Raw genomic sequence first — 12,977 nt, 5'->3', positions numbered from 1 at the left:
AACTTTTTTTGCGCCTCTTTAGCCTGAAATAGATATGGAATAGAGGCATCAGAAATAGGCCTAGTAAAAATACAGTGCTATAAGAAAAGCGGACCCCCAGAGGGATACTTACAGGAGGCAGAGAGGGGGCATCAAGCTCCATAACAGTTTGTATCTCAGGACCTGACATATTCCAAGCAAAGCAATTGCAGTACTCACAGACCTCAGATCGGCGTTCCCATGGCCGTCCCGCCTTTTATTCAAACTGCTCAGCCTCCTGCGCTTTACTTCCGGGTTGCGTCACATGACCGAACCCGGAAGTGACGTCACTGACGTCGGCGTGCGCACACGCCGGCCGCACCAGCCCGACCCACAGGGGAGGAGGAGGAGGAGATTGTGGCCCGGGAGCAGGCTCCAGACCAGCCGGAGCGAGACCTCCCGATATCCCCCAGCCCAGCATAAGCACGCGGCCGCCGGCGGACTGGGGGAGCTCCGATGAGCTTCAGGTAACCAGGAGACCGTCCTCAGACCCTCCTGGAGACAAAGAAAAATAAAAAAGGAGACTATTTCCTATCTTCATCTCCCTGCCGTCCGCAGGGAGACTCTTCTCTGACCCTGGCCACAGTGGGGACAGGAACACTGAGGTGTGGTGGTGGGAGGGGGCAATTTAACCTCTTCTCTGTTTCCTGCCCCCACAGAGGTCATGGGTCAATCTCCTTGTGGCCGTCATGGTGATGATATGGGAAAATGGCCTGACCAGGAGGGCGAAAACTGGCCCGGGGTAGAAAGGGTTAAATATACTGGGGATCGGCAGAGTTCCAGCCAGAAACCGGTAAACATGCTGCGAATTGGCCAGACTAAACTGTGGCATATTTGCCATGTTGCAGCCCCATCTCCGCTGGTCCCCATTAAAGATAATTGGGCTGGACAGCAATGCCGGAACGCAGAGAGATCCAGCAGGCTCTTTCAGGGCTTCTAGCTGCTGCCCTCACTTGTCCCTCACATACTGTGCAGTATATAACTATGTGTACCCTAAATATATGTGTTTACAGCCCTGCTATTTTCACACTGATAAGTGTTGCTGGCACCTGGCATACAGTTGATCAGGGGTCAGAACTTCACTAAATAAAGTACCGTATTTTTCGTCCTATAACACACACTTTTTTCGTCTCATGTGACGAATGTTAATAAGCGCTTCCATTATGGAAGCACTTATTAGTACAGGAGGACCAGGAAGCAGTGAATGCAGCACTCCCCTGGCTCTGTACTCACCGCTTCCTGATCCTCGGCCACTCGCTGTGACTGTGCACAGCATAAGGATGTCGTCGCACTGTGACCTCACGCACAGCTGAAAAAGCAGGAGCTGAATCCCCAGAGCGTTGGCATGAGGAGCAGGAGAGGTAACTTGATTTATTGCTTTTGTCTGATCTGAGTGTCTGAAAAGGGGTCTTCTTAACTTGCCGATCTCATCAGAGGTCTGACTGGGGGTCTCAACATTGGGGGTCTGATCTGAGGACTGAACAGAGGTCTTATTAACATGGGGTCTGATCTGAAGTCTGATTGGTGGTCTTAACATTTGGAGTCCGATCTGAGGTGTCATTGGGGGTCTTATTAACATGAAAGGTCTGTTCTGAGGTCTGATTAACATTGGAAGACTGATTGGGACTTTCTCTTAGTTTCCTCCTAGGTGCGTCTTATAGGGAGAAAAAAAACAAGGCAGTTGGACTTAAGAATATGTATAGGTGTGTGTATATTCTATTCCTGTTTAGCAAAATGTTCTAAATCATTAAAATTACCTTTTGTCACTGCTTCTTTAAATTTTTCCTTTGCTGAATTCACTTCTTTTGTTAGCTGCCTGTAACTCAACTTCAGTTTTTCTAATTCGGTTTTTGTTACCTAAAATAAACAGGGGGGGAAAGGAACATTAATGACATTTTATAAGATTTTAGACAATTCTAGTGCCAATCATCGCTAACAAGCGTTTGTATGAAGGCTCGTTAGCGATGATCTTGCACTGTAATACTGGCGCTGATTGCCCGATGAACAAGCAAACACACGTTCAATCCAAATCTTTTGACTGGTTTAAAATTGTTTGCCAGCGGCAGATAGTGGTGTCTAATCACAATCTGCTGCGGGCAAACAACTGGACAGCATGGGGACGAACAATGGTATAACGATCACTCCTCCCTATGCTGAGGAGGCGATCACTGCATGTAATAGCAGCTGTCTCCACCGCTTGCGAGCAGGCGATTGCCAAAAAGGAACGCTTCCTTCCTGGCAGAATCGGGCTGTCTAATACAGCCTTAAAGGGGTTATCCGACAGTAACAAATGCTCCACCATATGCCCGGGCACCTCACACTAATTCTAATTACCTGGCTCCCCGCGTCACTCCTGGTCCCAGGGGAGAGCAGCCAATAGCAAGCGGTGACAGGGGGGAGCCTTCCTAGTATCGCGGGTGACGCTAGGGAGGCTTGCCCCCATCCACGCCTGCCATTGGCTGCTCCACATCCACCGGATGTTTTCATCTGCGCATGGGAAGAAGCAGCTGCAGTAGTGTGGGGCACAGGAGCGGTAAGCAGCTGCGGTAGTGCGGGGACCAGAAGCGGCACAGGAGCGGGGACCAGAAGCGGCGCAGGAGCGGGGAGCCAGGTAAGTAGAATCCGTGTGAGGGACCCAGCATATGGGGGAGCATTTGTTAGTGTCGCATAACCCCTTTAAAGAGAGTCTGTCACCTCCATATGGCCATATACAGTGCTTACATTGCCCTATAGCACACCTTTACATGAAAGTTATGGTACCTTTGTCTTTAGACTTGCAGAAGCTGGAAAAACGAACTTTGATTGATATGCAAATGAGCACTCGCAAGTGCCCAGGGGCGGCGTTCACTGTGTTGGTGCCCAGGCTGCCCTGCCTTTTTTCATTGTTCCCCCGCCCCAGCCTCTGCATATGCCCGCCCTCCTATTCCCTTGCGTCATCCTAAGATCCGGCCGAGATCCCGCGACTGTGCACTGCCTCGCCGGGCCGGAGCATGCGCACTGCGATGCCCATTGTTGGCACTGCATCGCTTTAACTACTGCGCATGCTCCGGCGACCAGCCCGGCGAGGAAGTGCACAGTCGCGGGATCTCGGCCGGACCTTAGAATGAAGCAAGGTACCATAACTTTCATGTATAGGTGTGCTATATATAAGCACTGTATATGGCCATATGGAGGTGACAGACTCCCTTTAAAGAGGACCTTTCATCTCTTCAGACATGCCTGTTTTAATAGCTTCATGCATTCCCCATGTAATAAAAATTCTAGAGCATCTATTCTTATGGCTCCATGTTGTCCCATTCCTCTATTATTTCCACTAGAAGTTATGAATGAATTGCTAGCAGTCTGCAGTAAGGGTACAGAGGGGAGGTAACCAGTTGGGGGAGGGGGGGGTGGGTACCTACACAGTCTGAAAATGGCAGCACTGATTGGATAGTGACTCTGTGCAGGTACCAAGGGATGTCGTGAGCATTTTGACCGCACAAGTGTTTTGCAAAAATCAATTCACAGCAGATGGTGCAAAGTGAAAACTGCAATTATTACACAGATAAAGCCATTTTACTACCCAATATGTTGTGCCCATTGTGGTGCCAGTGTGAAAAGTGAACCCTCTTATCATTATGCCAGGCTTCCCGATTTTAGAAACACCCTACATGTGGCCCTAATCTTTTGCCTAGACATACCATAGGGTTCAGGAGTAAAAGAGCCCGATGTGCAATTGAGGTGAATTGTGCTGACAACTGTAGAGACTCTGGGGTGAAATAATAAATGGACCCCCTGAGAAGTGACCCTTTATCGGAAACTACACCTCTCAAGGTATTTATTGAGGAGAGGAGTTTTGTAGACATTAATGCGCAGGGGACCGTGCAAAATTAAAATTGCAAGTCTTACAGGCAAAGATATGGCATTTTAGTGCCCGATATGTTGCGCCCAGCTTGTGCAATCTGAGACACACCATGCCCTTTAAATTGTTACAGGGGTTCTACTGGGTGCTGAAATGACATAAATGGGGGCTTAAACTGCTGTATGGGGACGCTGCATACATTCAGAAGGGAAAGATTTTAATGGATTCATTAAAGGGGTTGTCTGAGTTATATCTATATATGTTATGGTGGCTTATAACATTATTAAAAATACATTTGTAATTTACTCATATTATTTATTCTGCCGTGTTTCTGCACGGCCGATGCAGGTCACGTGAGCCCTGACGACATCCACCAGGCTCCGCTGGTGGCGTCTCGTGTACAGGCTTCTCCCTGGCTCTGTACACGAAATGTCAAAGCTTTGTGTGCCCGCCCCCCTCTCTCTCCTCTGGCTGCTGCGACTCCTGTGAGGGATCGTGCATGCGCGATCCTTACCAGTGACGGCAGCCGCGCAGAAAGATTCAATGGTGTGTCCGATCCCTTCCTGTGATCGTATCTAAGCTATATGACACCTACAGTAGGTGTTGTACAGCTTAGATACATATAGCTGTCGTACAGCTTAGATACATATAGCTGTCGTACAGCTAAGGCTACTTTCACACTTGCGCTTGATCGGATCCGTTCTGAACGGATCCGATCATAATAATGCAGACGGAGGCTCCGTTCAGTACGGATCCGTCTGCATTAATAACTTAGAAAAATTTCTAAGTGCGAAAGTAGCCTGAGCGGATCCGTTCAGACTTTCAATGTAAAGTCAAAGGGGGACGGATCCGCTTGAAGATTGAGCCATATGGTGTCATCTTCAAGCGGATCCGTTCCCATTGACTTACATTGTAAGTCTGGACGGATCCGCACGCCTCCGCACGGCCAGGCGGACACCCGAACGCTGCAAGCAGCGTTCAGCTGTCCGCCTGGCCGTGCGGAGGCGAGCGGAGCGGAGGCTGAACGCCGCCAGACTGATGCAGTCTGAGCGGATCCGCATCCATTCAGATTGCATCAGGGCTGGACGGAAGCGTTCTGCTCCGCTCGTGAGCCCCTTCAAACGGAGCTCACGAGCGGACAGCAGAACGCTAGTGTGAAAGTAGCCTTAGATACATATAGCTGTCGTACAGCTTAGATACATATAGCTGTCGTACAGCTTAGATACATATAGCTGTCGTACAGCTTAGATACATATAGCTGTCGTACAGCTTAGATACATATAGCTGTCGTACAGCTTAGATACATATAGCTGTCGTACAGCTTAGATACATATAGCTGTCGTACAGCTTAGATACATATAGCTGTCGTACAGCTTAGATACATATAGCTGTCGTACAGCTTAGATACATATAGCTGTCGTACAGCTTAGATACATATAGCTGTCGTACAGCTTAGATACATATAGCTGTCGTACAGCTTAGATACATATAGCTGTCGTACAGCTTAGATACATATAGCTGTCGTACAGCTTAGATACATATAGCTGTCGTACAGCTTAGATACATATAGCTGTCGTACAGCTTAGATACATATAGCTGTCGTACAGCTTAGATACATATAGCTGTCGTACAGCTTAGATACATAAAGCTGTCGTACAGCTTAGATACATATAGCTGTCGTACAGCTTAGATACATATAGCTGTCGTACAGCTTATACATATAGCTGTCGTACAGCTTAGATACATATAGCTGTCGTACAGCTTAGATACATATAGCTGTCATATAGCTTAGATACATATAGCTGTCATATAGCTTAGATACATATAGCTGTCATATAGCTTAGATACATATAGCTGTCATATAGCTTAGATACATATAGCTGTCATATAGCTTAGATACATACAGCTGTCATATAACTTAGATACATACAGCTGTCATATAGCTTAGATACATACGGCTGTCATATAGCTTAGATACATATATATCTGTGTATCCGCAATGTGACAGGAAGATCTTCTGCCTGTGTGAGCTAGGAGATGATCAGGTGACAGTTTTTTTATGCAAAATGCAGAGCAGGGGGCGGGGAAGGTCAGATTATTCACGCCCACAAATCTGCATGAGGCAGAGCTCAGCCATTGTTACACGCCCCCACAGCTTTGCTGCAGCATGTAAACAAAGCAATAATAACAGCACCATGCAAAGGTGTAAGTATGGGTTTTCTCTTAAGAAATCAAGCTTACCTAATGTTTATGTATGTCCTGATGAGTTTTATAAGGTTTTTTTTTTCTTCCAAAACTCGGATAACCCCTTTAAATGGGCGCCATGTTGCTATTGAACAGCCTCTAGGGACCAGTAAAGGCATTTTCTGACAACCATATGTTTATGATTCTCTCGACGGAGCTGTGTGAGAGCTTATTTTTTGTGGGATGACTTGTCATCATCACTGGTTCTATTTTGGGGTACATAAAGCTTTCTGGTCAAATTTTTTTTCACTTTTTGGGAAGCAGGCTAAACTGCTTTTAGGGTTTTGTTATTGCGGCATGCACCGTTCGGCAAGGACATGTTATTTTTATTCTGCTGGTCAGTACGATTACAGAGATACCAATTTTAGTTTCTTCATGTTCCACCACCTTTACATAAAGCATTTTTTAAAACAAAATCATGTTTTTGCAACGCCATTTTTTTTTTAAATTATTGTTTGCCGTCTTGTGTGGGGGCTCATTTTTTGCAGGATGAGGTGACATTTTCCTTGGTACCCTTTTGAGGTTCATAGTATTTTTTGATTGCTTGATATTATGCTTTTTGTGAGACAAGATGACCCCAAAAAAATGTCGGCACAGTTTTTTTTTTATGGCGTTCACCTGAAGGGATAGATCATGTGATATTTTTATAGAGCCAGTTGTTACAGACCTAATATGTCTATTTTATTTTTTCAATTTTTTACAACTTTAAGTGACTTAATTACTTGATTATGGGAAATAGATTTTTTTTTTATTACACTTTACTTTTTACTTTTTATTTTTGTCCCACTATGAGACTTCAAATTTTGGGGGGTCTGATCCCCTCTACAATGCATTACAATACATTGTGTTCAATCTCTTTATTAAGGGCAAAAAGTTAGTGCAAAGGCATACAACCACAAGCCAAGATAACATACCAGTTCAATGACATAGCAGTATGAAAATACAGAGAGTCGTTGCGTACATACCAAACATAAGGCAGTCCGTCAATAAGGTATCACAATTCGCATACAATCAGACCCCCACCCCAAAAGAGGACAAGAACACAAGGAAACATATACACAGACACGACAGGGACAGAAGGAAAGGATGCCTAAACCAGTACAGGACAAACAATATCAATGCATTGGTAGAAACGTGGCTCAGCCACGTTTGATAAGTCTGGGAACCCTTGTGTATTGTATTGTATTAACTGTCAGCATCACACTGACAGTGTGCCTACGAGACCCAGCCTGCGAGCTGGGTCTCATAGGCTTCTGTAGCTAGCCAGCTACGATGCTTGTGTAAGATACCGGAAGGCCAAAGCAGTCATCGGCCCCCTGTCACCGCAGCACGGGAGGTCGATGGGGTCAAGGACGGTGTCCCCTCCCTCTGCAAAACCTGTCAGATTTGACAGATGAATGTAAAGAGTTAATGTGCCGGCATTTGTGTTTTCATCGATGCTGGCGCATACAGTAGGGGTCCGGCTGTCACTAACAGTCGGGTCCTTGTCATCAATCGAGTAGACGAAGCTCCTTCGCCAGCCTGATATCAGAGCGCAGGACATGTACGCCGCTGGGACTTAGGTCACGGTCTGCAGCACCGTACATCAACAGCCCTGGTATGCTATGGGTTAATCAGCTTCCCTATGCATTTACTGTTTCATAGTAGCATGCAAATTCCACTTCTGACATCAGCAACAGCCTGCACATTACAAACAAAATATACATTTCCCACAAGGGTATCATCAACAAAAAAATTATTGAAAGAAAACGTAAGAAATCTTAAAAAATTAAATAAAAAAAATATCTAATACTTTTGCTTATATATTATTTTTATTAATTGCCTTGATAAATTAGGGAAGCAAAACATTTTGCAGAAGTGACTAATAAGCTGCACAGGACCTGCAGGAAGGTCATTACCCTGCCAGACATATTTCCATGAACTAAATGAGACATTATAAATAGCCAATGGCTTATATAATCTGCAGCTCAACCCTCATACTCCGTCCATGTACTATTTGTACCTTAATGAATTTTATTTGGCTTTTTGTTTTCCCACCTTTTTACACATTTCTCACATTTTATCAAACACCTAATTTAAAAAAAAACGGACCAGTCTTCAGGAAGATTAAAAAAGAGAGCAAGACCTCATTCCAAGAGCATACCTTGTACAACTCGGCCTCGATCTGCTGGTGGATGCTGTTGTAGCTCTTTTTCACTTGCTGCTTGTCTTTGATCATGACATTGAGGCGGTGAAGCGGTCCTGTGTTGAGCTCTTCTGCATGACTTTTCATGATCTTACTCAACTGCTCTGTCTGCTGAACCATGTGCAGCCATGACTACAAGTTAAGAAGAAAACAAACGCCAATGGTGGTGACCGCCAATCTATGAGCCAGAACGGAGTGCTAGAGGGGGCTGCAGTACATAGTGCCCCAATGGGCTGATCTTTCTACAGCAAAACGTAAGGAGCACACAAATCTTATTCATTTTGCTGTATGGAGTACCAATAATGTAAAAATTAATTAATTCATGAAATATAATAAGATGTAAACTTCTGCACAAAACCTAAAACCACCAGTCATGAAAAGTCATTAGTTAGTAAGCGGTATTAGATATAAGAACATGGCACCAGAAATTAAAGCTGGCTAAACCCTGGTTTTTATGGGGTATGTTCACAGAGTAAGGGCTCTTTCACACAAGCGGATGCTGTGCATGGAATCTGCTGCGTGAAAGACAGCCAAGCCCCGCTCTGGACAGCAAAGACACGGAGCATTACCATGACTGATAATGCTCCGTGCCTCTCTGTCACCTTTTTACTACAAAAGCACAGTGAGATAAAGTTGTCACTGTGATTTTGTATTAAAAAGAGAGAGTCAAGGAGCATTATCAATCATGTTAATGCTCCGTGTCTCTGCTGTCCAGAGCGGGGCTTGGCTGTCTTTCACGCAGCGGATTCCACGCACGGCATCCGCTTGTGTGAAAGAGCCCTAATCCAAGGTCTACAAAACACAGGCACTGGCCGTGTGCACTCCGCATCTCGATGTGGACCCACTGACTTCAATGGGTCCACGATCTGCAAGATGCGGGGAAAGATAGGGCAAGTACTATCTTTTGCAGCACGGAGGCACGGACCCGGAAGCCCGCAGAAACACACAGAAGTCCTTGAGTGGGCTTCCAGGTCTGCGCCTCTGCACTGCAAAAGACGGTACATGTCCTCTGTTTCTCCACATCCTGCAGGTCACGGACCCATTAAAGCCAATGGGTCCGTACCGTTTGCTGTCCGCAACACGGGGATGGCGGACCCACAGTTGTGCGCAAGAGGCCTAAAATGGGTTACCATTCATGTTGGAGCTGAATGTTGGGTGGTTGCACTTACGCAGTAGTTTTTTGGAAAAAATGAAGGTGCAGAAGTGCTGCTCAGAGAACTGTGCCCCCTAAGCTTTCATTGACTTTGCTCAGCTTTTCAAGAGTGTGTAGTACAAATCCATAGAAAATATATGGGGACTGTACACCACACACTCGAAAACCTGAGCTGAGCCGGTGAAAAACAAAGGGGCAGAGCTCTCTGAGCAGATCTTCTGCACCTTAATTTTTTCAACAAAACTTAAAGGGGTTGTCCGGGATTGGGGACATGGTTGCAATAGTACTATAGTGACATACATATTACATACATGCATGTCCTACCCTTGAATAAAATTTTTGAAGCCCAGTTTTCATATATGAAATCATTGTTTTCTTAGACCCGGTGACGTACCGGGTCCCTTGCAGGCGATCGCAGCCTCTTCTTCCGGCTGCTCAGGGAGCCCGGTGACGTCACCGGCAGCCTAAGTAATTATGCAGAGTTGAAGAAGGGGCAGTAACAAGGCTGGCCGACATAGGCTGCCGGTGACTGGAGGGGCGTGGCTTAGCGCTATGTCGGCCAGCCTTGTTACCGCCCCTTCTTCAACTCTGCATAATTACTTAGGCTGCCGTTGACGTCACCGGACTGGAGGGGCGTGGCTTAGCGCTAAGTAATTATGCAGAGTTGAAGAAGGGGCGGTAACAAGGCTGGCTGACATAGCGCTAAGCCACGCCCCTCCAGTCCGGGGACGTCACCGGTCATGCAGCTTTCTATAAGGGGGCGGATAGATGGAGGAGTGGACGATATGAGGGGGGCGGGTGCAGGGACGAGATGTTAGACTGTAGAAAGTGGGAGATGCCGTGCTGCGCTGGGACCCACAGTGCAGTGCGGCAGGAAGTGATCGCACAGATAAACAACTATGTCAACAATCTGTTGGGGACCGTAGGAGCCATGCAGCAGTGTAAAAACGACCTAAATACATCTGGGGAACCTTGACTCGGCTAGTAATAGTGAGTAAACTGTTTTTAAAAAATAATTTTTGATCTTGGACAACCCCTTTAAGTTACCCTTTAAAGTGGAAATACACCATCAGCAGCTGTCTTACCACTTGTTCAGCAGGCAGCTACTCCTTCCGCTTTCTCCATACATGATAAGTTTGGACAAGCGGGCACGTGTTCTCAGTGGGAGGGTGAATAAGTTGCTGCCAGACAACTCTGTTGGCAAGTTACCTCCAATGAGAACAAAGGATTTTACATACTGAAACTCGACACACCTGATTCTTCCGCCTCAACGTGTAATGGCTGAACATCTAATACACTCTAGATCAGGGTTTCTCAACTCCGGTCCTCGGGACCCACCTACCAGTCATGTTTTCAGGGATTTCCTTAGTATTGAGCAGGTGATATAATTAGTGTCCATGAATCAGGACTTAACACAGGTATTCATTCTGTGGGATATTCTCAAATCCTGACTGGTAGGTGGGTCCCGAGGACCGGAGTTGAGAAACCCTGCTCTAGATGGTCAAATGATCACGCTGAAACAATTAGTCAAATGTGTATGGCCATCCTTAAAACAGCTTGCCTTATACCCACCAACATCGAACGTGCCTCATCTTCGATCTGAAAAAGGTAGGTCATATGCTACCTACTCATTAAATATCCAAGAAGTCAAACTCCAGAAAGTATTTATATACTTAGATCTGCTGACAAAGCCACAAGACCTGGCCCCCATGCGGTTTCAATGAACTGAATTTGGATCACTATCAAAACCCAGTCTTACCTTGGATACACTGCTGATGTAGTCAAGCTGAGGAGCACTTTCCTTATCAACTTGATTGCAAAGATTTTGTAGAGTAGAGGCATAATCCTTGTCGCTTTTAATTCTCAAAGCCATAAACTTTTTCACAGTTTCCAGGAGGCGCAGCTCCCAATCTTGAAGCTTTAGCAAAGCATCATGCGAAAATTTAAGATCCATGCCAAACCCCATCTTCACCAAGGCACTTAGAGGGTCTGGTCTTGACGGAGAAGTTTCTTTTGGTCAGCACATGCTCGGGCGTCTGAAAGAAAACCAAACCTCGGAGTCACAATGTGCTAGAACTAGAAGGGTTTTACTCATATTTAGTCCACACAGGAGAGAGGTAGACTCAACATTCAGATAAATAGAGGCTCTGCTCTAGTTGCCTTTACACCTAGAGGCTCTGCTTTACACCTAGAACAGAGCCTCTAGGTGTAAAGGCAACGCCCCCATTGCTCCTAAGGCTCATTTGCATGTATTAAAACTTCATCTTGCTCAGCAATGTGGACACATATGAACATGGGACCAACAAAGATGCCTTCAGCTGCCAAGTGCACATGTAACAGGTCAGCCAATGTCATAGGGACAAATCTGCTGACAGATGCCCTTTAAACCCCATCCCTTGGACCAACTGGAACGTCCCCAAAATGCCTACTTTCATGGCCCGATTTCCACCATTGGCCACAAGTGTGCTGTAACCATTGAATATACTTTGCCTTGCCTCCTCCACTTGGTTTGCACTGATCCTTCTATACAATACATATCACCAGAGAAGCACGCCCAACGCTGGTAATTGCACAAATCCAAACTGCACTGAACAGTAACCTCACTCCCTCCCATATAAGTGTGGGCGACTCCTAGGTTGTACTGTTTATTGCTGAAACAAGTCCAGTTCTGTAACTTCCCAGCGCTCTAAATCTGCACACAGACGTGAGAATTCAACCAGCCACCAAATACACAGTCGGAGACAAATGCCGCCTGTGCTGTGGCATTACACATTCTTATACATATACAGAACTGATGGCACTACCGAGGTCAACTAAAGGAGGACACTGCAGTTTGAAAAAACCTATACATCTGAACATTTCCTTCACTACGAAGAACATGTTAACTAAGGGTCCATTCACACGTCCACAATATAGGTCCGCATCCGTTGCGCAATTTTGCGAAACAGGTGCGGACCCATTCATTTTCAATGGGGCCGGAATGTGCTGTTCTCATCCGCATTTGCGGATCCGCAAAAAAATAGAACAATTCCTATTCTCAGGGTGGATAAAAATCTATGATTTAAAAAATATTTTTTTTAACCCCATAGGGACACAGCCTTATTTCACCTTAAGGACCAGGCCATTTTTTGAAAATCTGACCAGTGTCACTTTAAGTGCTGATAACTTTAAAACGCTTTGACTTATCCAGGCCGTTCTGAGATAGTTTTTTCGTCACATATTGTACTTCATGACACTGGTAAAATGAAGTCAAAAAAATAAATTTTTTTGCACAAAATAATACCTAATTTACCCAAAAATTGGAAAAATTTGCAAATTTCAAAGTTTCAGTTTCTCTACTTCTGTAATACATAGTAATACCCCCAAAAATTTCATGTTTGAAATGTTTTGGGAATGATATTTAATTTTTTGGGGATGTTATAAGGCTTAGAAGTTTAGAAGCAAATCTTGAAATTATTCTGAAATTTACAAAAACTCAATTTTTAGGGACCAGTTCAGGTCTGTAGTCACTTTGCGAGGCTTACATAATAGAAACC

At 45.3% G+C, this 12,977-nt stretch overlaps 1 protein-coding gene across 2 annotated transcripts in view; it reads right to left on the bottom strand.

Moving 5' to 3' along the window:
* The window catches only part of FER (FER tyrosine kinase), a 307,686-nt gene that overhangs the window by 247,159 nt on the left and 47,550 nt on the right, over positions 1–12,977 (bottom strand). For both annotated transcript variants that reach the window (XM_040421608.1, XM_040421607.1), the window contains exons 4-6: positions 11,201–11,477; positions 8,247–8,420; positions 1,776–1,875 (exon numbers count right to left, since the gene is read on the bottom strand). In XM_040421608.1, coding sequence (XP_040277542.1) covers positions 1,776–1,875; positions 8,247–8,420; positions 11,201–11,407 — 481 coding nt within the window. In that variant the 5' untranslated portion in view covers positions 11,408–11,477. The remainder of the gene's footprint in view (positions 1–1,775; positions 1,876–8,246; positions 8,421–11,200; positions 11,478–12,977) is intronic.

This window comes from Bufo bufo, chromosome 2 (assembly GCF_905171765.1).
Source record: "Bufo bufo chromosome 2, aBufBuf1.1, whole genome shotgun sequence".
Classification (NCBI taxonomy): Eukaryota; Metazoa; Chordata; class Amphibia; order Anura; family Bufonidae; genus Bufo; species Bufo bufo.
The sequence above is the reverse complement of the archived record's forward strand: the minus strand, read 5'-3'. Positions and strand labels throughout refer to the sequence as shown.